At 36.6% G+C, this 26,572-nt stretch overlaps 1 protein-coding gene across 17 annotated transcripts in view; it reads left to right on the forward strand.

Moving 5' to 3' along the window:
• LOC122815694 (mucin-19-like) overlaps positions 1-26,572 on the forward strand; it is a 505,085-nt gene that overhangs the window by 199,136 nt on the left and 279,377 nt on the right. For all 17 annotated transcript variants that reach the window (XM_044088394.1, XM_044088400.1, XM_044088403.1 and 14 more), the window contains exon 17: positions 15,154-15,400. In XM_044088394.1, the coding sequence (XP_043944329.1) occupies positions 15,154-15,400 (247 nt within the window). The remainder of the gene's footprint in view (positions 1-15,153; positions 15,401-26,572) is intronic.

A 26,572-nucleotide genomic window follows, 5' to 3' on the forward strand; every position in this document is an offset into this window, starting at 1 on the left:
CCACAGTCCTGAATTCAGCAGAACCTGAAAACTGGACTAGACTAGCTTAGGAAAGGCGGGAAACAAGAATCTTATTTTGTTTTTCTTTTTCTTTTTTGGAAGAAGATGCAATAAAGTTTCACAATAACACTTGAAGTGCTTATAACAGGATAGCACACTTTAGTGTGTAGCCTACAACAGTTAAACAGCACAAAAACGACTTAAACAACTTTAAAATGACCTAACAGCAAAAAAAGTTTAGTATGCAGCAGAGAAAGTTTTTTAAAGCTCAGAAATGCTAGAAATCGCGTTTTGGCAAAACTAGCAGTCACGGGAGAAAATGCAGAGAAAAATACTTATATCAGTTGAAAGTCCCTCTTTTGTCACTCTGCTGCTTGTAGTACTCTGCAGAAAACCACGAGGAGCTTGGCTGAGTAGTATACAAGTGCAAAACTGCAAAATGTGGGTTTTAAGGCAGGGAGAAGAAAGAGATAGGAATTAGCCCAAAATTGCCAATAAACTAATAGTTGCTGGGCTGTGACCACACCTCCAGGGACGGATAGGATGCTCAAATCTCCCCGCTCTCACTGGTGAACAGAGATACTTCCTCCTATCCAAGTAAGCATATGGGCAACACAGGAACTTATACCACAGTCCTGAATTCAGCAGATCCTGGAAACTGGACTAGACTAGCTTAGTAAAGGTGGGAAACAAGAATATTGTTTTTGCTTTTTTCTTTTTTTGACAGAAGATAGAATACACTTTCACAAAAACACTTTAAATGCTTATAACAGGCTACTGCACTTTAGTGTGTAGCGTACAACAGTTAGCACAAAAAATGGCTTAAACAATTTTAAAAAGTGCTAACAGCAAAAATAAAATCAGTTTAGTATGCAGCAGAGAAAGTTTTTTAAAGCTCAGAAATGGTAGAAATCGCTTTTTGAGAAAAATAGCAGTCACGGGAGAAAATTCGGAGAAAAAATACTTATATCAGTTGAAAGTCAGTCTTTTGCCACTCTGCTGCTTGTAGTACTCTGCAGGACACCACAAGGAGCTTGGCTGAGTAGTATACAAGTGCAAAACTGTGCAAATGCGGGTTTTAAGGCAGGGAGAATTAGCCCAAAACGGCCAATAAACTACTAGTTGTTGGACTGAGACCACTCCTCCATGGACATATAGGCTGCTCAAAGCTCCCCACTCTCACTAGTGAGCAGAGAAACTTTCTCCATTCCAAGTAAGGATATGATCAACACAGGAACTTATACCACAATCCTGAATTCAGCAGAACCTGAAAACTGGACTAGACTAGCTTAGAAAAGGCAGAAAACAAGAATATTTTTTTTTTGTTTTTGTTTTTTTTTTTGGCAGAAGATACAATAAACCTTTACAAAAACACATTAAATGCTTATAACAGGCTAGCACACTTTATTGTATAGCCTACAATAGTTAAATAGCAAAAAACAGCTAAAATAACTTTAAAAAGTGCTAACAAAAAAAAAAACAGTTTAGTGTGCAGCAGAGAAAGTTTTTTAAAGCTCAGAAATGCCAGGAATCACTTTTCGGTGAAACTAGCAGTCACAGGAGAAAATACAGAGAAAAAAATACTTATATGAGTTGAAAGTCACTTTTTTTTGTCGCTCTGCTGCTTGTAGTACTCTACAGGACACCATGAGGAGCTTGGCTGAGTAGTATGCAAGCGCAAAACCATGCAAATGCAGGTTTTAAGGCAGAGAGAAGAAAGAGATAGGAATTAGCCCAAAATGGCCAATAAACTACTAAGTTCGGGGCTAAGACCACTCCTCCAGGGACAGATAGGCTGCTCAAAGCTCCCCACTGTCACTGGTGAACAGAGAAACTTCCACATATCGAAGTAAGGATATGGGCAACACAGGAACTTATACCACAGTCCTGAATTCAGCAGAACCTGAAAACTGGACTAGACTAGCTTAGAAAAGGTGGGAAACAATAATTTTTTTTGTTTTTTTTTTCTTTTTTTGGCAGAAGATACAATAAACTTTCACAAAAACACTTTAAATACTTATAACAGTCTAGCGCACTTTAGTGTGTAGCCCCCAACAGTTAAACAGCACAAAACATTTACTTAAATGACTTTAAAAAGTGCTGACAGCAGAAAAACAGTTTAGTATGCAGCAGAGAAAGTTTTTTAAAGTTCAGAAATGCTAGGAATCGCTTTTCGGTGAAACTAGCAGTCACAGGAGAAAATGCAGAGAAAAAAATATTTATATCAGTTGAAAGTCACTCTTTTGTCACTCTGCTGCTAGTAGTACTCTGCAGGACACCACGGGGAGCTTGGCTGAGTTGTATACAAGTGCTAAATCGTACAAATGCAGGTTTTAAGGCAGGGAGATGAAAGAGATAGGAATTAGCCCATAAAGACCATTATACTTCTATTTGCTTGTCAGAGACCCCTCCTCCAGGGACAGATAGGCTGCTCAAAGCTCCCCACTCTCACTAGTGAGCAGAGAAACTTCCTCCAATCCAAGTAAGGATATGGGCAACACAGGAACTTATACCACAATCCTGAATTCAGCAGAACCTGAAAACTGGACTAGCCTAGCCTAGAAAAGGTAGGAAACAAGAATATTTTTTTTTGTTTTTTTATTTTTTTGGCAGAAGATACAATAAACTTTCACAAAAACAACTTAAATGCTTATAACAGGTTACCATACTTTATTGTGAATCCTACAACAGTTAAACAGCACAAAAAACAGCTTAAAAAACTTTAAAAAGTGCTAACAGCAAAAAAAAAAACTGTTTAGTGTGCAACAGAGAAATTTTTTTAAAGCTCAGAAATGCTAGGAATCACTTTTCGGTGAAACTAGCATTCACAGGAGAAAATACAGAGAAAAAATACTTATATGAGTTGAAAGTCACTTTTTTGTCGCTCTGCAGCTTGTAGTACTCTGCAGGATACCATGAGGAGCTTGGCTGAGTAGTATGCAAGTGCAAAACCATGCAAATGTGTTTTGTTAGGCAGGAAGATGAAGGAGAAAGGAATTAGCCTAAAATGGCCAATAAACTACTAGTTGTTGGGGTGAGACCACTCCTCCAGGGACAGATAGGCTGCTCAAAGCTCCCCACTCTCACTGGTGAACAGAGAAACTTCCTCCTATCCAAGTAAGGCTATGGGCAACACAGGAACTTATACCACAGTCCTGAATTCAACAGAACCTGAAAAGTGGACTAGACTAGCTTAGAAAAGGTGGGAAACAAATTTTTTTTTCTTTTTTTGGCAGAAGATACAATAAACTTTCACAACAGCACTTTAAGTGCTTATAACAGGCTGGCACACTTTAGTGTGTAGCCTCTAACAGTTAAACAGCACAAAAAATTACTTAACTTTAAAAAGTGCTAACAGCAAAAAAAAAGTTTAGTATGTAGCAGAGAAAGTTTTTTAAAGCTCAGATATGCTAGAAATCACTTTTCGGTGAAACTAGCAATCACAGGAGAAAATGAAGAGAAAAAATACTTATATCAGTTGAAAGTCACTCTTTTGTCGCTCTGATGCATGTAGTACTCTGCAGGACACCACAAGGAGCTTGGCTGAGTAGTATACAATCGCAAATGAAAATGCAGGTTTTAAGGCATAGTGGAGAAAGAGGTAGGAATTAAACCAAAATGGTCAATAAACTACTAGTTGCTGGGCTGAGACCACTCCTCCAGGGAAAGATAGGCTTCTCAAAACTCTTCACTCTCACTGGTGACCATAGAAACTTCCTCCTGTCTACGTAAGGATATGGGCAACACAGGAACTTATACCACAGTTCTGAATTCAGCAGAACCTCAAATGTGGACTAGACTAGCTTAGAAAAGGTGGGAAACAAGAATTTTTTTTCTTTTTTTTTTCATTTTTTGGCAGAAGATACAATAAACTTTCACAAAAACACTTTAAATGCTTATAACAGTCTAGCACACTTTAGTGTGTAGCCTCTAACAGTTAAACAGCACAAAAAATGTTTTAAATAGCTTTAAAAAGTGCTGACAGCAAAAAACAGTTTAGTATGCAGCAGAGAAAGTTTTTTAAAGTTCAGAAATGCTAGGAATCGCTTTTCGGCGAAACTAGCAGTCACAGGAGAAAATGCAGAAAAAACATACTTATATCAGTGGAAAGCCACTCTTTTGTCACTCTGCTGCTAGTAACACTCTGCAGGACCCCACGAGGAGCTTGGCTGAGTTGTATACAAGCACAAAACCACACAAATGTGGGTTTTAAGGCAGGGAGAAGAAAGAGATAGGAATTAGCCCAAAATGGTCAATAAACTACTAGTTGCTGGTCTGAGACCACTCCTCCAGGGACAGAAAGGCTGATGAAAACTCCCCACTCTCACTGGTGAACAGAGAAACTTCCTCCTATCTAAGTAAGGATATAGGCAACACAGGAACTTATACCACAATCCTGAATTCAGCAGAACCTGAAAACTGGACTAGACTAGCTTAGAAAAGGCAGGAAGCAAGAATTTTTTTTTTCTTTTTTTTGGCAGAAGATAAAATAAACTTTCACAAAAACACTTTAAATGCTTATAACAGGTTAGCACACTTAATGTGTAGCCTACAACAGTTAAACAGCACAAATAAAATCTTAAATGACTTTAAAAAGTGCTAACAGCAAAATCAAGTTTAGTATGCAGCAGAGAAAGTTTTTAAAGCTCAGAAATTATAAAAATTGCTTTTCTGTGAAATTAGCAGTCACAGGAGAAAATGCAGAGAAAAAATACTTATATCAGTTGAAAGTCACTCTTTTTTTGCTCTGTCACTTGTGGTACTCTGCAGGACACTACGAGGAGGTTGGCTGAGTAGTATACAAGCTCAAAAATGTGCAAATGCGGGTTTTAAGGCAGGGAGATGATAGAGATAGGAATTAGCCCAAAATGGCCAATAACCTACCAGTTGCTGGGCTGAGACCACTCCTCCAGGGACAGATAGGCTTCTCATAGCTCCCCACTCTCACTGTTGAACAGAGAAACTTCTTCCTATCCAAGTAAGTATATGGGCAACACAGGAACTTATACCATAGTCCTGAATTCAGCAAATCCTGAAAAGTGGACTAGACTAGCTTAGAAAAGGTAGGAAACAAGAATTTTTTTCTGTTTTTCTTTTCTTTTTCTGGCAGAAGATAAACTTTCACAAAAACACTTTAAATGCTTATAACAGGCTAGCATACTTTAGTGTGTAGCCTACAAAAGTTAAACAGCACAAAAAAAAAAAACAACTTAAACGACTTTAAAAAGTGCTAACAGCAAAAAACAGTTTAGTATGCAGCAGAGAAAGTTTTTTAAAGCTCAGAAATAATAAACATTGATTTTCTGCTAAATTAGCAGTCACAGGAGAAAATGCAGAGAAAAAATGCTTATATCAGTTGAAAGTCACTCTTTTTTTGCTCTGTCACTTGTGGTACTCTGCAGGACACTACGAGGAGTTTGGCTGAGTAGTATACAAGCTCAAAACCATGCAAATGCGGGTTTTAAGGCAGGGAGATGATAGAGATAGGCATTAGCCCAAAATGGCCAATAAACTACTAGTTGCTGGGCTGAGACCATTCCTCCAGTGACAGATAGGCTGCTCAAAGCTCCCCACTCTCACTGGTGAACAGAGAAACTTCCTCTTATCTAAGTAAGGATATGGGCAACACAGGAACTTATACAACAGCCCTGAATTTAGCAGATCTTGTAAACTGGACTAGACTAGCTTAGAAAAGGCGGGAAACAAGATTTTTTTTTTGTTTTTTTTTCTTTTTTTTAGCAGAAGATACAATACACTTTCACAAAAACACTTTAAATGCTTATAACAGTCTAGCACACTTTAGCCTACAACAGTTAAACATTACAAAAAAGACTTAAATGACTTTAAAAAGTGCTGACAGCAAAACAACAGTTTAGTATGCAGCAGAGAAAGTTTTTTAAAGGTCAGAAATGCTAGGAATCGCTTTTCGGTGAAACTAGCAGTCACAGGAGAAAAAGCAGAGAAAAAATACTTATATCAGTTGAAAGTCACTCTTTTTTCACTCTGCTGCTAGTAGTACTCTGCAGGACAACACGATGAGCTTGGCTGAGTTATATACAAGCGCAAAACTGAGCAAATGCAGGTTTTAAGGCAGGGAGATGAAAGAGATAGGAATTAGCCCAACACAGCCAATAAACTACTAGTTGCTGGGCTGAGACCACTCTTCCATGGACAGATAGGCTGCTCAAAGCTCCCCACTCTCATTAGTGAACAGAGAAACTTCCTCTTATCCAAGTAAGGATATGGGCAACACAGGAACTTATACCACAGTCGTGAATTCAGCAGAACCTGAAAACTGGACTAGACTAGCTTAGAAAAGGTGGGAAACAAGAATTTTTTTTTCGTTTTTTGTTTTTTTCTTTTTATTGGCAGAAGATACAATAAACTTTCACAATAACTCTTTAGGTGCTTATAATAGGCTAGTGCACTTTAGTGTGTAGCCTACAACAGTTAAACAGCACAAAAATGACTTAAACAACTTTAAAAAGTGCTAACAGCAAAACAAAGTTTAGTATGCATCAGAGAAAGTTTTTTAAAGCTCAGATATGCTAGAAATTGTTTTTCTGTGAAACTAGCAATCACAGGAGAAAAAGAAGAGAAAAAATACTTATATAAGTTGAAAGTCACTCTTTTGTCGCTCTTATGCATGTAGTACTCTGCAGTACACCACGAGGATCTTGGCTGAGTAGTACACAAGCGCAAAACCACGCAAATGCTGGTTTTAAGGCAGAGAGAAGAAAGAGATAGGAACTAGCCCAAAATGGCCAGTAAACTACTAGTTGCTGGGCTGAGACCACTCCTCCAGGGACAGATAGGCTTCTAAAAACTCCTCACTCTCACTGGTGAACATAGAAACTTCCTGCTATCTAAGTAAGGATATGGGCAACACAGCAACTTATGCCACAGTCCTGAAATCAGCAGAACCTGAAAACTGGACTAGACTAGCTTAGAAAAGGCAGGAAACAAGAATTTGTTTTGTTTGTTTGTTTTTTTTTTTTTTTTTTTTTTGGCAAAAGATACAATAAACTTTCACAAAAACACTTTAAATGCTTATAACAGTCTAGTGCACTTTAGTGTGTAGCCTCCAACAGTTAAACAGCACAAAAACATTACTTAAATGACTTTAAAAAGTGCTGACAGCAAAAAAAAAAAACAGTTTAGTATGCAGCACAGATAGTTTTTTAAAGTTCAGAAATGCTAGGAATCATTTTTTGGTAAAACTAGCAGTCACAGGAGAAAATGCAGAGAAAAAATACTTATATCAGTTGAAAGTCACTCTTTTGTCACTCTGCTGCTAGTAGTACTCTGCAGGACACCACAAGAATCTTCGCTGAGTTGTATACAAGCGCAAAACCATGCAAATGCAGGTTTTAAGACAGGGAGATGAAAGAGATAGGAATTAGCCCAAAACGGCCATTAAATTACTAGTTGCTGGGCTGAGACCACTCCTCCAGGGATAAATAGGCTGCTCAAAGCTCCCTACTCTCACTGGTGAACAGAGAAACTTCCTCCTATCCAAGTAAGGATATGGTCAAAACAGGAACTTATAACACAGTCCTGAATTCAGCAGAACCTGAAAACTGGACTAGACTAGCTTAGAAAAGGCGGGAAACAAGAATTTTTTTTTTGCTTTTTTTCTTTTTTTGGCAGAAGATACAGTAATCTTTCACAAAAACACTTTAAATGCTTATAACAGGCTAGCACACTTCAGTGTGTAGCCTACAACAGTTAAACAGCACAAAAAACAACTTAAACAACTTTAAAAAGTGCTAACAGCAAAAAAAGTTTAGTATGCAGCAGAGAAAATTTTTTAAAGCTCAGAAAAGATGAAAATTGCTTTTCTGTGAAATTAGCAGTCACAGGAGAAAATGCGGAGAAAAAGTACTTATATCAGTTGAAAGTCACTCTTTTGTCACTCTGCCGCGTGTGGTACTCTGCAGGACACTACGAGGAGCTTGGCTGAGTAGTATACAAGCTCAAAAACATGCAAATGTGGGTTTTAAGGCAGGAAGATGATAGAGATAGGAATTAGCCCAAAATGGCCAATAAACTACTAGTTGCTGGGCTGAGACTATTCCTCCAGTGACAGATAGGCTGCTCAAAGCTCCCCACTCTAACTGGTGAACAGAGAAACTTCCTCTTATCCAAGTAAAGATATGGGCAACATAGGAACTTATACAACAGTCCTGAATTCAGCAGATCCTGTAAACCAGACTAGACTAGCTTAGAAAAGGCGGGAAACAAGAATATTTTTTTTTCTTTATTTGCCAGAAGATACAATAAACTTTCACAAAAACACGTTAAATGCTTATAACAGGCTAGCACACTTTAGTGTGTAGCCTACAATGGTTAAATAGCACAAAAATGACTTAAATGACTTTAAAAAGTGCTAACAGCAATAAAACAGTCTAGTATGCAGCAGAAAAAGTTTTTTAAAGCTCAGAAATGCTAGAAATCGCTTTTCAGCAAAACTAACAGTCACAGGAGAAAGTGCAGAGAAAAAATACTTATATTAGTTGAAAGTCACTCTTTTGTCACTTTGCTGCTAGTAGTACTCTGCAGGACACCACGAGGAGCTTGGCTGAGTACTATACACGTGCAAAACCATGCAAATGTGAGTTTTAAGGCAGGGAGATGAAAGAGATAGGAATTAGCCCAAGACGGCCAATAACAACTAGTTGCTGGGCTGAGACCACTCATCCAGGGACAGATAGGCTGCTCAAAGCTCCCCTCTCTCACTGGTGAACAGTGAAACTTCCTCCTATCCAATTAAGGATATTGGCAACACAGGAACTTATACCACAGTCCTGAATTCAGCAGAACCTGAAAACTGGACTAGACTAGCTTAGAAAAGGCGGGAAACAAGAATTTTTTTTTTGCTTTTTTTCTTTTTTTGGCAGAAGATACAGTAATCTTTCACAAAAACACTTTAAATGCTTATAACAGGCTAGCACACTTTAGTATGTAACCTACAACAATTATACAGCACAAAAAACTACCTAAATAACTTTAAAAAGTGCTAACAACAAAAAAACAGTTTAGTATGCAGCAGAGAAAGTTTTTTTAAATCTCAGAAATGCTAGAAATCGCTTTTCGGTGAAACTAGCAGTCACAGGAGAAAATGCAGAGAAAAAATACTTATATCAGTTAAAAGTCACTCTTTTTTTGCTCTGCTGCTTGTAATACTCTGCAGTACACCATGAGGAGCTTGGCTGAGTAGTATACAAGCACAAAACTGTGCAAATGCGGGTTTTAAGGCAGGGAGATGAAAGCGATAGTAATTATCCCAAAACAGCCAATAAACTACTAGTTGCTGGGCTGAGACTACTCCTCCAGGGACAGATGGGCTGCTCAAAGCTCCCTACTCTCACTGGTGAACAGAGAAACGTCTGCCTATCCAAGTATATGCAGTAACCCTGCCCCCTGGCTACATAAAACAACACGGGCCTTACTTAAGGACAGGGATAAAGTTTGGAAAACCTGGCGTCAACACAAAACACCCACAACTAGGCAAGCCTTTCTTGAACTAATAAACAAGGCAAAACAAAAAAAAAAAACAAATTAAAATAGGCAAACAAAATCACTACATTTACTTACAAAGGAAACATAGAAACAACCCACAGAAATTCTGGGCTGTAGTGAACAAAATTCTCCAACCCCTAACCCCCCCCCCCACACCAACCACAGAAGGCACTAACATCAGTATGGCCATCAACTTCAATAACTACTTTACCTCCTCCATACATAAACTCATAAATGATACAAATCCCATGGCTCACCTACAACCTCCCCCAAAGCCCATGAAAATTCCACCCCCATCTCAATCAAACCAGAACCAGTTTCCAGCATCCAAAAACTCTTATCAAAGCTCAAAGCAACCACCCTTGCTGCCAACAATCTCTCTGCCAAATACCTTCATCTTGCATCCAGGTCCATAGCCTACCCCATTTCTGTACTGATAAATAGATCCATCTCTGAGCACACCATGCCATCCTTGTGAAAAAACTCATTTATCATCCCACTTCACAACGGTGGCTCTTTTCTGACCTCCTTAACTACTGACCCATTGCCACCTTTTAAAGATACTAGAAAAGTGTATTCACCTCCAACTCCTCACCCATCTTCTCTCAAACAACCTACTGTCCAATACCCAGCATGGATTCCAACCATTCCATAGCACATCCACCCACCTAATAAAATTCATCAGCACCATAAACTCATACAGGAACCAAGGCAAACTAGTTTCTTCCACCTTTCTAGACTTATTGAAAGCATTTGATACAGTCTCCCACAATAAACTCTTAACCTGTCTCTAGGAACTCAACCTCGACAACCCCACCCTGCACTGGTTCAAAAGCTACCTAAACAACCGCCTTCAGTCTGTCAAATGGCTTGACTCATTTTTCCCCCACTCCTTGTCACACTCAGAGTCCCTCAAGATTTGATTCTCGGCCCCCTCTTCTTTAACATCTTCACAAACCAACTCCATCTAGCTGCCATAAAAGCCAACATAGTCCATTACGCTGATGACACAACTCTGATCTGCTCTGCATCAAGTATAAAACTATTCCAACAAAAATCCCAAGAGTCCTTCGCAGACATAGAAAATTGGCTAAAAAAATCCCAACTAATACTAAACCTCCCAAAAAACAAACATGCTATTCCACTCAACAAAGACTAATGACCTAACCTACTCCATATTCTCGGCCAGCAATACCCTATTCACCCCAGTCCCAGAAGCCAAACTACTTGGTCTTGCAATACAGCAACAACTAAAATATAATAAACACATATCTCTAACTGTCTCCAAAGTCCACAAAAAGTTAGGAACCCTCTAACATAGCAAAAGATTTCTAATCTCCGAATCTAGAATAGCCATAGCTAGAACCCATCTCCTATCAACATTACTTTATGCATCCCCTGTGCTAACTAACCTAAATAAAACTGACTTAAACAAACTCTCCACATGCTATAACAAAATTGCCAGGTTCACAACCAATGCCAAACAACATTCCCACCACTGCTAATCCCTACATTCACTATACTGGCTAGAATATCCTAACTTATTACATCATCACCAACTCAACCTAGCTAAGCAAATAGTATTCTACCCTGCCTTTACTGGCTTCTAAGATTCTACAATTCAAATAGGGAACTATGATCCAGTAACAAACCCTTGATAGAAGTTATCTTTTGTAAAAACATTTCCGGTGAATCTCTGTTCCCATACAAAATCGCCAAAACATGGAATACCTTGCCTCCTGACCTCAGGCTATAACTCTGCCCACCCACTTTCAAAAGCCTTCTCAAATCACAGCTCTTCATCAACCACTTATGTAACTGCATAGGTCCTCCTTGAAGTTTCACCTCCACAGTAGGAAGTAATACCTGATGCTACTGCTGAATACTGATATTGCGCTCTACCCAAGCTCATTGTATATATTGTGTATATTGTTAATATTTCCATATAAAATGTACTGTGATCAAATGCTTCTACAGCCTTGCCTCTTGCTTAACTGTTAACCTTACCCAAGGATGCTTTCTTAACTGTTGTTAGTCACTGTTATCCAGACTAGTGGATGTTTTCTTAACCATTGTTAATCTCTTTTTAATCACTGTTTAAGCTATTGTTAATCACTTTTCTAAACTATTTAAAATTAATTTTTACTAAACTACTTTGTAACTTTGTGGAGATTTTCTCCCCAGGACTCCGCTGAAAATGGACACCTATTGTCCAGTCAGACTATCCTGGCAAACAATTAACTAAATACATAAATAAATAAAATATTGTGCTGTCAACAGCAACTGCATTAGCCGCTATCATTTTCAATGTATATGCAAGTCAGTTATGATCACTGATTCTTCCTATTAAAGTTAAGGTATGCTAGATCTATGCTAGAGAATAAAGAGGAAGAAATAAGAATGACTTGACTTAGAAAAAATCTTTCATATAATGGTTAGATGTCTTCCAGTTTATTCTCCTTTCTGTCATTTCCTTAATACTCATCTATTACACTCATAATAAATACAAGGCATTATAATGTATATGTGAGCTCTTGCATTTGGACACTGCAGTGGTGCAGCAGCAGAATTGTTACCTCTCAGCAGCAGGTTATCCAGTTCAATTCTCAGCTGGAGTGCCTTCTGTGTTGTCTGCATGCCGTCCTGGCATTCATGTTGGTTTTCTCCAGGTACTCCAGTTGTCCCCCCATGTTACAAAGGCATGCATCTAGAGCTTTTCTCCCTGGGCCTCTGCTGAAAATTGGCTCTGTTCCAAGTCTGACTTTCCCTGTAAATAAGTAAATAAATTTGAGAATGATTGATGTGAGTTGAAATAACATATTAGAACTTCCTTTATCTCCAAGCAGCCTATCATTTCCATTTAGAAAATCTGATTCATGCAAATGAGGATCAAGCTATTTTCAAGTCCAGGTTATGTTTCAGGAAGAAGCCAGGTAACCTATCCCATACACAGCGCTCTCACACAGATAAATAATTTTAAAATAAAATATCACTTTCCATGGAGTGTCTTGTTCAGCACATCTGCCTGTCCTTATTAAAACAACAAAATATATATCATATTTAAGGAACACTACAACTGAGACAGTAGGAGCTGATGTCAGTTTATACAGCCAACTAACAGTGTTTAGAATATCTGACAAGTCAGGCAGAAAATAATCAAGCTGTCATTATTTTTATATGACAAAATCAGGAGGTAGGAAGGAAATCATTTGCTTCTCCATACCGTCATAAAGATCGTTTTAATCTAATTGCCTTAAGTGATGAGTTGAAGAGTTAACACGAAAAGAGTTAACTATTAAAATAGTCAATAAAATGTCTTGAAATTTCACTTGGTATCATACAAATGATCATCAAATCATCACTGATTACATCCGTGACACCAAAGATGCCTTTCACTAAATATTGCTGGCGAATGAGTGTGCTAACCGCTGAGGAATAATTATTTATATTTTTCTCCTACTACTATTCTGCCACTCAAGAACCTGAGAGCAATTAAGAGACTTAATCAGTTTAACTAACATTTTCTGACTATTTGTCATTACAACCTACTTCAGTTTAGTGATTACATTCCAAGTTTTGAATTAGTTGAAGCAGCAAAAAAAGTACAGAGGAATATTAACGCCTTCACAAGAGCTAGAAAATGAATTATGAAGAAACAATTTAAGAAAACTGGAAGACATTCAAAGAATGAAGTGTCCATCTCAGCAACTTAAAATATACAAATGATAATATAAAAAGGAAGAAAAGTTAAAGAGAAAATAACATCACAGACACTGTGAAATTTATGAGTGAACATGCTTCCCCATTTCCACTGAAAGAGCTCAATGAATAAAAAAATGTATATGTGAAGTAGGGCAACAGCTATGAACATAATCTAGATAATGCTAGCAGCATCAAGCACATGTGGAATTGAATGCCCTCAGTAAAAAACAGTAACATAAAGGTCTTAGACAGGAGTTGATCAAATTTTAATATAACCTTAAAAACAATGAAAAGATTACAAAGAAAGAAAGTTATAGGAAGAAAGGACATCAGAATGAGAACCACTTTCTAAAGAATTAAAGATGTTTAAAAGATAAGGGAGCAGCTCATAAACCAATCAGGGAACAGCTTTAAATAAATTATAGAGAGAAAAAATTATAGAGAAATCGAAAATGTGAAGTATACAGTAGTAATGATCTTAGAAACTGTAAAACATAAAAGGAACTATGTAAAATGATCTAAGGAGATGTCAAGAAAGAAAGATAGATGTGACTAATACAAGACTGGTTTTGGAAGGATTTGCCTCTTTTATAGTTTAGTGGTGTTCAAAGATTTATTAGCTTTATAATGTAGTTAAATTATTTGTTTATTTAATCAAGTTTGTGTTAGTGTTTCATTTTATATTTTAATATTTTTAATATAGAAAACAATTTAATTTCTAGTTGTTTAGTTAAGTGAGCAATGCTTTTTCTTTTTAGAAAGAGAGTATATTTCGTGGGCAGAGAGTGATGATTTGTTTTCCTTTTTTTCTTACTTTGTCATTGAAGTAAATGGGAGCTCATTTCTGTTTTTTGTTTTTTCTTTAAAACTAATTATAGACCTGAATGTAGGTGATTGCTTTAAGTGAGCTAGGGTATTTTGGGGGTTTATATTCATGACACTCTTTTATTTGCACATTGTGCAAACTTTTACTTACTTTTTATTGATTGGCATAAATATGGAGGATTTAGGGAATATTTAGTAACTTAGCTTGATGTTGCAAGGATACAGGTATAGTCTTAATGATGGCTCAAGGGTATAGAATGGTATAGAAGGGTATAGATGATACAGCAAGAGTGAACGAAAACCATAAATATCTACATAGTGTGTCAGATGTCTGTTTTATTACACCTACGTTTGTGTATATACCCTTAGCAAAAGTATGTGTACTAACATATATTCTGGCCATTTAAAGTTTCACTCAGTGTGGCCAATATAATTATATAAATATGTCTCAACCTATTGAGGTTGCCTCATTGAGGCAGTTGCTGTGATATGTTTGTAGCATATTGCTCACTAGTAATATGTTATATCCTGTTCTTTATCAATACAAGTCTACTGTTTCATTAGCTGAGTCTTAATAATGTACAGTACCTTCATTTTACCATTACACTAGACAAAAACTATACTTACACAGTGTGAATGAATATAATACAGAACTGCCATGACAGATTCTTCAATTTCATTTGGTTAAGTTAGGGAGATCAAATAGGAATCTGTTGATCACATTTTTTTAAACACCCATACTTTTAAACTGAGTACTATGCCTGGAGTACTCTCCAGCTACTGCAATTAACATCAGCAAGCTACTGGGATATGCTATATATGTTTTGATGGAAACCCTTGTGGTCTATTAGTCCTGACCAAATGGACTTTCATGAATTTGCCTCTTTAGAACTGTACTAGCAAGATTAGAATCATTTTTACTTATACAAGAATGCTGGTACTTAATCTAGGAACATCACACAGTAGACATTCACCACTTTGGCTAGGCAAAGTACACTTAATTATTAGTACATTTTTCTGAGTATTAAAGATGTCTGTGTTATAAAGCAATGAGGATATTATTGACTGAATTAAATATAACTTAAAACTTTGTGTCTATAACAGAGGTGCAATGTGAAAATGGGATGGTCTTCAGATATGACATGACTGCGTGCAACCAAACTTGTCAATCTCAGTCAGTGCCAGACTTTACCTGTAATGTCAATCTTCCACCAGTAGAAGGTTGCGGATGTCCTGATGGAAAGTTCATCGATATGTCTGGAAACTGCGTTGAGAAGGATAGATGTGAATGCTACATAAAAAATACTGTTGTACTCCCTGATCACCCATATACTGATGGCAGTACAAAATGGTAAGCAAGCATTATTTTAAGAAATTATTAAATAATGTGGCCTTAGTTTGTAAAACAAACAAAAACTATATTATATTTCTCAGACTAAGTTAATGCCTGTGTTTGTTAATGAAAGAAAATGAAGCAGATCTAAACTTGCATACACAGACTTTTATACCAGGGATTAAAGAAAAAAAATATTTAAGTTGCCACACAAATGTAAATACATATATAGCTTATATATTGCATGTAAGTTTATTTAAATTGCAGTGTGATTGTATTAGACTACTGTAGCACAGCTATGAATCCATTACTGTTGCTGCCTCCTAGGGCTTGGTTCTTTATTTTGCTGCCTAGCAAGTGTAATGCCTGTGTGGGACACAAATGTCTTCCTTATGTGTGCATGGGTTTTTGCTGAGGTATCTGTTTTCTTCTCACATTACAAAGACATACCCTTGCTTGAGTCTGTGATTCTCTAAACTGGCACTATGTGTTCATATGGTAGATACATATATATCTGCTGAATTGACTAGTATTGTATCCAGGAAGAGTTCTCTACCTTATCTCCATTTCCAGTGGGGATAAGATGTAACTTCACAACCTAAGTCTAACCATCAGCAGTGCAGAAATATACTCGGTGGGAAAAAAAATTTAAATACAAAATAACACCTCCTCTCACCACCTCCTCTTAAACAAACTCTATGAACTCAGCCTCTCCATCTCCAGTATTTCCTAGCTCACTAACTACCTCAGTGATTGACTTTAATCTTTTAAATGGCTTTCTGCAACTTTTCCTCCTCTACCTGTCCAGATGGACATTTCTCAAGGTTTAATCCTTGGCCTATTACAGTTTAATATCTTTACTAACCTATTGTCTGCATCTTGCCCACAGTCATCATGCAATACACAGATGATTTCACAATCATTACCATAGCTGATTCCCTCGCTGACTTAAATACAAGAAAACAGGAATCCTTCTTACCCATCAAAAGCTGGCTCACCAAGAGCCAGCTAATTCTAAATCCAAAAAAAACTAAACTCCTGCTTTTCAACCCCAAAACTATGAATCATCTCAAACCTTCCTTCTCAATCTCATCTCTCGATAAAATTCCTATCACCGTGGAATCATACACCAAACTATTAGGAGTCACCATTGATGAACGTCTCAAATTCGATCTGCACATTCTCAACAGCATTAAGAAAACCCACTAGAGACTGGGACTCCAGTAAAGGAAAAATAAATTCTTGTCTAAATAAGCCAGAATCTCCCTATCCCAAGCTTACTTTCCCCACACTCCATTCTATGGTTCACAAATCATAACTAACCTTCAAACCACTCTCTTATCAAAACTAGAAGCCACCTACAATAAAGTTGCTAGATTCGCCGCTGATCATTCCTACCACTCACACCACCATCTTGCTTTTAAAAAATGAAACTGGCTTGAGTTCCCTTCACCATCTGCTCCTCTCTCATCTTTAAATAATATTCAATATTGTATCTGCCCTCCTTCAGTTCCAGAATTGCCTCACTAGTATCTCTCTACTCCCCACCTAGGTTCCTACAAAACCTTCTTCATATCTGCAAATCTAAAACCAATATAGGACAAAACCTCTACAGTTACTCCCCAGCCCAATTTCGGAATAAACATCCTCTGGATATTAGAAATATCAAGCACTGACATTAATTCAAAATTGCTATGAAAAACTGTCTAAACACTGCATGGCTCTGTCACTGCAACTAGCCTCCTTGACTGACTACTCCATACTATTCACCTCACGCTCACCTAACCCCCTGTCTTTCTTCTATCCCTACTAGTAAGTTTTACTTTGACCTGGACCCATCCAACACAAGCTCAATTAGTCTATACATATGATGTAAACTCTTTACTTACAGCAGTTTTGCTGCTTCTTTTACTGAAGTACCTTGGTAATAACTCTCTGAACTTATGGTGTTGATTGATGTAAATAATGTTAGAATGTTTTTATTCTCTGAGTAGGTTAATCACGTACTTCATTTTATTGTTAATTTATATTTTATAATCTGGCTGTATCTACGTTTGGTTATTTTACATGTCTTGTGTAATTGTGGAACTTTTCACCTCAGGCCTCCACTGAAATAGGGCTTTGGTTCAGTCAGACTAACCCGATCAACAAATGTCAAATAAATAAACTGAAGCATAAATGAATGGATATAGATAAAAATGAATAAGTAAGTAAATAAAGCTGAAAAACAAATCAGCAGTAACTAATAAACATAAAAGTGGGTTGGTGCTTATTTTTTTATATGTAGACCAACATGGTGCTCAGTCTTGTCTGTTGGAAATATCACAGAAGCAAAGGCTGAGACATGTTAACCTGTAATAAAACCTTGTGATTGTTTGGAACTACAATGGACACTTATCTACATATAACATGCATTGCTTCAGGCAGTCTATCAGGTAGCATGTTGTTGCTTGCAGTGCTTGCAACTTATTTGGCCCTAGAAACTTGCACTGTTATCCAATTTTAAATTTGATGATGAGCAGCATCAAGCAAAACAAAGATATAAGATATAACTCATTAGAATTTAGAAGTAATAATTTCTGGAACGAGCATAGTATCATAGTTTTGAACTACTTCAATAGAAACAAATGGAGAGATATACAAAGAATGCTGACGAATACTGTAGTTTAAACTTCTGGTGTCTTCTCAGAATGGTGACAGTTATCTGCATATGATTAATCACTGCTATAGAAAGCTTTTCAGCTGAACTTCAATCTCATGCTTTAAGTGACATTTCTTCCTGCACACAATGTGTTAGGGATTTACATGACATGTACAACATTTTTAAAATTCAAAAATGAATCTCACTGCCAACATACCTATATACACGTCGGCCATGTTCACTTTGAATACCAAACATCAACAACATAAATATCAATGATGTAATAGCATGTGCTAAGCAATGCCCTCAGAGCATGCAGTATTAACTCATTGCTTCCTAAAAGAGTATAGTCGTCAGGAAAGCAGATTTCCTGTGTATTCTGTAAGAGTACACTCATCATTACAGGAGACTTTTCTATACTCCCTTAATGAATATACTTATCACTGTTCTCAGAGTCTAACGTCTGAAGTCTTGGTAAAGTTATATACATAAAACAAAGGCCTCCACAAGCTGACATGGTTTGCTAAATATGGTAGTAAAATAGTAAGCATGACATTTCTACATCTGGAGTTATTATGATGTGCTTAAGAAAAGTTGTGAAAAAATAGGACCTTTTTCCATGTTTACATCAATAATGCAAAAATAATATGTGAGACAGTCATGTTGGGTGTGGTATATTCATACAGTGGGTATTAGTAAAGAATTTACATTAGAACACAGTGAGTAGTGTGAAAACATTCTGAGGTTTTTTTTTTTTTATATATATTTATTTAATTAATTAATTTATTTATTTACATTTGTTAACCGGGTAGCATCTGACTGGATTGGAAAAAAAAAAACATTTTCAGCAGAGACCCGGGGAGAAAAGCTCCACAACAAAAAGAACATTATTAAGGTACAAGCAGTAAACTTAATTTAAGTTGTACATTGCTAACAATATGCAAATAAGCTTAAGAAAAATATTATAGCAACATATAATAACAGAATACAATACAAACATGCATGTTTCAGGCACACAGGAGTACTTTCTTTTTATTATCTTTTTAAATACTTTACTTTTATTAGCTTTGTTTTCATAATTGCATTGCTTTTTTAAAGCTGTGTAATGTACAGGTGAGCAAATGGTGCCATCTTATACAAAACATTAAGGCTCACAATGTTGCTAATCTAATGATATTTGCCATCCAACACAAATGATTTTGTAGATTAACATTGTTTTGAAATACTGTGATATTATTATATACATAATTTGCTTAAATTCAGCAATATCACAAAGCAGTATCCCTCTTATTATACATCGTTGCAATTCTGTTGAATGGATAAACAGTTCCTCATTTATATCTCTGATCTATTTTGCATGGTTAACAGAGAAAACGCCTTTTGCTTTATTATAACACTAGTAATTTCTTGGCAAAGAAAATACAACTGTATGCAATTAACATGTTTAGACAGACCTTTAATACTAACACCAGCAAAGATACCATTACCTGCCAAAGAGTTATCATATTTTAAATATTTTAACTCACATCGTTTAGCAGTTATTGTAAATCGATTGTAGTATGTTTTCAGTATAGGATTTTGAAGAAAAGCTCTTAGGAAGCAAGTAGTTTCCTGACTGAGACGATCTCAAGGAAACAAAGATGTTAATTAACCTCCTGCTGTTCAAGATTAAACGAGTTAAAGTAAAAAAAAAAAAATATATATATATATATATATATATATATATATATATATATAATATGGGTCTATATTATAACATCGAATCTTACAAAGATCGTATCTTATAATATCAAACCCTTAATGTCGAACGCTGAAAACAGCGAAGGTGCAGGACATCAAATTCTTTCCCAGGGAAAGAATTCGGTGGGCTGTTGCTGTGGCTTCGCTATGTTGGAGCATTATGGGTCGGGTTCAGATAAGTGCGCGATTGTGTGTAGGTTAGGGTTAAGGGGTAGGTTAGGTGAGTTAGGGTTAGGGCACGGGTCAGGTAAGTGTGCGGCTGTATGTAGTTTAGGGTTAGAGGGCGGGTTAGGTGAGTTAGGGTTAGGGCGTGGGTGAGGTGAGTGTGTGATAGTGACGGACCTTAGGGTTAGGGTTGGGTTAAGGTAAGTGGATAGCTAGTAGTATATGTAAAGTTTAGTTTAGGTTTAGGTGTAGGATTTTAAGTGTATGTGTGTGGACTGCTGTTTTTGTGTGTGTTTGTGGTGTGTGTATGTTTCTCGGAATAGCAAATTTTTTCCCAGGGAAAAAATGTGGTATTCTGACTGTTCGATGTTTTTAGACTTTGGTGTTTAGGGTTCGATATAATAACATTCGATGTTTGATGTTATGATATATACCTATATATATATATATATATATATATATATATATATATATTTTTTTTTTTTTTTTGCAGGGGCAAGTCTCCCTGCATCCCACATGCCCTGCTAATTATATATACTAAAACCATTATCACACAGTAATGGGGACAGGACATCTTCCCAATCCTGAGAATTATGCAATCTCACAGTCTCACATACCTGTCAACATTCTGCTTAGTCATGCAAATTGTGTCAACTAAAGAGATGTTAACCAATGTTTCAACCTTAGGCAGCTCTCACACACACACACACACACACACACACATATATATATATATATATATATATATATATATATATATATATATAAAACACGTTATCTAAAGGGGTAGAAATTATTAATATATGCTGTTATCTGAGAAGTTCACTGCAGTTGTAAAGGCTATGGAAAAAGTAAGTCAAACTGCTTCCTCAATAAAAAGGATGAGTACCAGGTCCCAGTGGCCTAATGCATAAGGCACTGGCCTGATAAACCATGGATGATGGGTTTTAGTCCCATTAGAATATTATAATCTTGGATTGGTGGTTGGCACAATGGTTAAGGTGTTTATATCACAGATAAAATGTACAGGTTTTGATTCATACTTTTGATAAGGAAATTGGCTAGGCTCAAATGGCCTGTAAGAGTAGCTAGTCTAGTACTAACTATGAACCTATGAAGAAAAATGAGGCACAGAGAAAGGGGAGAAGTCATTGAAGTAATGAGAGGGTAGGTGTGCAATTCACTCATTTAATTATGTGGTTGAGCAAACTGTGAGAGCATTAAACGGCTGAATGAAATTCCTAGTGATATATTGCTATGGGGTTTATTGGAGAGAGTCACTGATAATGGTAGTGTCAAAAAGCAAAATACAGTTGTCATGCATGCCCTCAGACAAGTGTCGCGTATGGCTAGAGTTATTAAAGCAAAAATAAGGATGATGCAGTGAACAACATAGAGTTAACAACCTCAAGAAATGGAACAGGATGAATAAATAAAAGTAGTAAGAGGATTTTAAATAGAAGTAAAGCACTCTGTAGAGAGATTCAGGAGATAAAAGCTAAGGAACCAAAATTACTGCAGGTGGTTCCAAACAAGTACATGCAATGTTGTAGACAAAATTATTAGGCATTGGTGTCTGTCAGTATAATGTTGAGAAGGATAGACTTCCTCAGTGATTGTAAAAATAAATACTTAACATAGTGAAAAGAGCTAAATAGTACAGAAGTATACATTGCAAAAAATGATTAGTACAGAATAAAACAGACAAAGAGGATTATATTGCACAGATCCTACATTGTGAAAGTTTCTGGTTCCCTGTCTGAATATAAATTTTAAATTCTGGTGTCTAATGGCGATCAGTTCTGGGTACTCTCCTACTTGGCATTTATTTTGCAGATATCAAAGTCAACATATGAGAAGTATGGTTGATGAATGAAAACTGGGCACTGTTATTCACCCATTCATTGATACAAAACAGCTCCAGCAAGGGCTGGAATATATGGAATACGGCCTATTAAAAATAGACTCGAGCTAATTGAAAAAAGACTATAATAGCAGTGTTTGGCAGAAGGGATAGTCCTACCTTATATATTATAAACTGTACTGCTCTTGAGACAGATAGAGTCCTAAGACACCTAGGTGGTTATGTGGATAGCATTGTCTCATTCATTCATCATGTTTCCACCACAATCAGGAAATACTTGTATCTGATCCAGTTAATTTCCAAGGGAATATCTTCAAGATTCAAAGAAGTAATCATACCACTGCACTCTTCCTTTATCAGAACCATCACTGCCTACAGTGCCCCCTTTGGTATATACAAATCCAAGTATATTGCTCAACTGGAAAGGATCCAGAAATTTCTAACCAAGAAAATTAAAGGTCTTAAATCCTTCAACTAACCTTATAGATTAACACAACTCTCATTATACTTGATATTATACAGGTTACTATGCAGTGACTTGTGTCTCAGTTTTTGAACCAAGTAAGACCCAGTCCTATTTGACCTTTTTCTGTACAAAGCATATGGGGCATTGGTGTGCAATCACCTGCACTAAGGACTTAAATCTGCACCAGCAAATAAATAAGACTGACTGGAGAGATAGGTTCCTAACTCAAAGTATTCCTAGCCTATGGCATAAGTTACCCCTACAGATGAAACAGCGTACTATGTTGGCTATCTTTTAAGCTAGTTTTGATAATTAGATGGCTAGACACACATATCCACCAGGGTTATCATGTATAGCCTACCTGATTTGTGATGTGAGCTCTATTATGAGTTTGAAAAGGGCGGCAAGAATGTTTAAGTTTATTTGCTTAAAGGTGTATGCAGCTAGGTATCTTATGGTCCCAATGATCTCTTGCCAAGTATGTTCCTGTGTTGTGTTGAAGGAGTACCTATAGTCATAAGATGCATCTGTAAAAGCCTTATATTAGCAACATGTTACATTTGTGTTTAAAATATGCCAGGTCTTACAATGAACAGACCACATCAAATTCTACTCATAGTAATCAGCAGTGACACGGTAAAGTACATTAAAACTTCAGGATCTGTATTGTAACTCCCAATATGGCGCTGTAATGCCATGTTCAAGTATGCCAAGAAAAAAGAACATTTCAGATTGGCCAGAGTAATGTAAGAGTAACTCTAATCCATTCAAACTACATATAATGCAGGATCAAGTGACTGGGTTCTAATCACTCAAACACAACTGGGTTATACCACCTTTTTTCATAAAGTCAAAAAGAAATTAGTAGAAATGGCATTTGGTAGCATGAAATTAGTTGGATGCATGCATGTGGTGGTTGTATTTTTACACTGAATTTTTGAGAAGTGGTTTAGCTAGCTGAGTTAAGCAGAATGACTTCATTGTTCCTAATATTTTTGCCCTGTACCTCATAAAGCTAGTGATGTTGATGTTAGTGTGTTAGGTTTACAGTTAGTAAATAGTCCCAATATAGACAACTGTGATCACTGGGGCAAGGAAAATCCCTGCTGCTGCTATTTCTTAGTGTGCACTAGAATTGACTTCATTGTGGCAGTTAACATTGTCACTTCACAGCAAGAGGTTCTCTGGTTTGATTCTCGGCTGGATTGCTTACGTGTAGAGTGTGCATGGGAGTATGCATGTCCTCCCTGCATTCGCATGGATTTCCTCCTGGTACTCCGGTTTCCTCCCACATTCCAAAGACAGACATTTCTCCCCAGGCCACCAGGTGGGGGGGCTTGGCCCACCACACCCCTAATGTGGGGGACTACCCCCCTAATTCTATATACTAACTCTGAGATTGCACTATAGTGGGAAAAAGGACAAGTTTCCCCATGCTGTCCAACTGCATACTTTCCCTATTTAAAATTTCAGTGATGTGAATGTTCATTTAAGTGAACATTTGAATATTTGTTGTTGTTGTCTTGATCTGCTGAGATTCAGGTAAGTGGAATTTTTGTAAATATATATATATATATATATATATATATATATATATATATAGAGAGAGAGAGAGGTAATGTGGTGTGGAGGATGCTCCTCATATGGGGTGGAAAGGGGATTGATCCAACAGATGTATACAGACACTGGAACTGCTCAATGAAGTAGAACCTTTTAATATTCCACAATGTTCACAAAGCTTTGAGGTATGGCTACCCTTCTTCAGTGTGATAGCAAAAGACTGCATTTAGCACAATGACTTCACTATATAGTTAATTAACAGAATAACATGACACAGCCAAGAAAATTCTATCAATGGCATATCTGTGCAGGAAATAATGGCTGCTTGTTTGTTATGTTAGACATCAACTCTCTTATTTACAGTCATTCCTAATGACTATGGCTTAGATGCTATATGTGGGTTCTTAAATCATAACAATGACCTATCCAATAGAAAGGTGAAACACTTTCTGAATTACTAGAGCTAGTATTGCATTGGGAACATCAGTTGCTAACACCTATGCAAATCTTACTTTACATCAGTGGGAAGAATAATTTGTGTTTGGTGTACCACAAGAGTTCAAGTCCAAGGTCACCTTTTATAAGTGATTTGTGGACAATGTTTTTTTTTTTTTTTTGTTCTGGAGAGGTAATGAATGTGATTTGACTAGCTTTATAGGCTATTTGGATAGCACCTTTCTTAAATTTAAATCTACCTTTTCTGCTACTGAGATTTGCTTTTTGAATGTGAAATTAGTTTAGAATATCAATACATTTCTATATAAAAGGACATCCAAGCAAATAGGTATACACATTGGCATAGTATGCATGCACCCTATACATTTAGAGGTATAGCTAAAAGTCAGTTGCTAAGAGTAAATAGACTGAATACCAGTGATGAGATATGTGTTGAACAGATGGATGAAATGATCAAAGAATTTAAAAAAAGAGGCCATGATGTCAAATTCTTGGAAGGGGTAAAGTTGGAAGTTCTCAGAGATTGACTTTATTTCCAATGTTACAGCACAGGGAAAAGAACAAATTTACTTAAGGTACACTACAACTTACAGAATGAGGATGAATAGAGTGAAAAACATCATATGAAAATTTGGGGCATTCTTGAGAGTATGGCAGAGTGTAAAGCCATTATTGATTCAAAACCTAGCTTTGTGTACAGGAATTGTCCAAACCATAGGAAGAGTTTATGTTATAAAGATCTTTCTTATAACACAACTAAAATTAATCCTAAGATGAGTAAGACTGGGACTCTTCCATGTAACAATTGTGTGATCTGTAAATATATTGTAACTAATGATAGCTTTGTACACCTAAAATCAAATAAGAAATTTAGCTTCAGCTGTTGTGCCACTTGTAATACCATAAATATTGTTAATTTAGCTATGTGCACTGTTTGTCCTGCATTTTATGTAGACAAAAGCATATGTAAGCTTAAAGATCGTATAATTGAACACACTTCTGAAAAACGAAGATGTGTTACAACCAACGCTTTACTAAATGTATTTTAGAAAAAGGGAAGAACCATGAATTTAAATTCAGGGTGATACAGATTGTTTCAAAGAGTATAAGAGGTGGAGACCTGAATAATAAATTGGAGGTCTCTGAATATTGTTGAATTACATGGCTGATAGCTGACTCTGAACCAGGAATTAATGCAAAAGTTAGCATAAAACTTATACTGAAAAGTAAACAGGATATTTTACGCTAGTGGTTTATTAGTATTTTATATGCAGTTTAAATGCATTTTTCACATGCATTTTCCTGCATGTAATTTTAAATGTTTTTATACATATTTTTTATTTCTCTTTACATATACTTGTTTGCATATGTTTTGAATGCATTTATCTTTGCTTGTGATGAGTGCGCTAGCTCTTTAAGAATTTTCTTGGCTGTGTCATGTTAATGTTAATTAACTATATATTGAAGTCATTGTGCTAAATGTAGTTTTTTGTTATCACACTGAAGAAGAGTAGCCATAGCAGAAAGCTTTGTGAACATTGTGGCATATTAAAAGCTTCTACTGTATTGAGCATGTGCAGTGTCAGTATACATCTGTTGGATTTGATCTGTGGTTTTTACAGACCTACTTTACTTCTGTGTTGCTCTTTTTCCTGTTGTTGGTAGAAGGGTGTTGCCCATGGCAAAAAAAAAAAAAAAAACACTTCTTTATAGGGCCATAGGTTCACAGAAGGTTAATAGGCTAATTGCCCTAGTACCCTTACAAGCCTAGCTGTATTTTTCCCAAGTTGCCCCAATTGTCAGTAGCTAGGTAAGTGAATTTTGCAGAGAAAATGGACTATGCTAATTAATATTGGGTTTCTCTGTCCAGTAGGGACATGGGCACCTCCCCAGGAGTGAATTTGTGTTCACCCATCCATTGATCTTGGTTACATTTGAAGCAGGTCAGGGAGGGGCTCTGTTTCACATGAATTGGAAGCTTGTACCAGAAAAGTGGCAGTATCTGGGAGATATATCTGTTTCTCCAGCATGATTTGTGAATATCAGAGGCTAGGCTAAAATCCCTGGAATGGATGACCCTCTTGCAGTTTGATTTATGAATGTGCAGCATTTCCCTCAGGGCCGCGTCAGACTGCCCTGTAAGTCAGGCACAGGTCACCCCTTAGTAACATGTAGGAGACAGAAAACAGTGACATGATTTTCAGTCTTTCCATGTAAGACTTGTTTTGTGCAACTTGTAATTTCATGGTGATAATTCTCTTTAGTCTTTCCAGTTGAGATACATGTAAAACAGGAAAA

Source organism: Protopterus annectens, chromosome 11.part0 (assembly GCF_019279795.1).
Source record: "Protopterus annectens isolate FY-2018-M chromosome 11.part0, PAN1.0, whole genome shotgun sequence".
Lineage (NCBI taxonomy): Eukaryota > Metazoa > Chordata > Ceratodontiformes > Protopteridae > Protopterus > Protopterus annectens.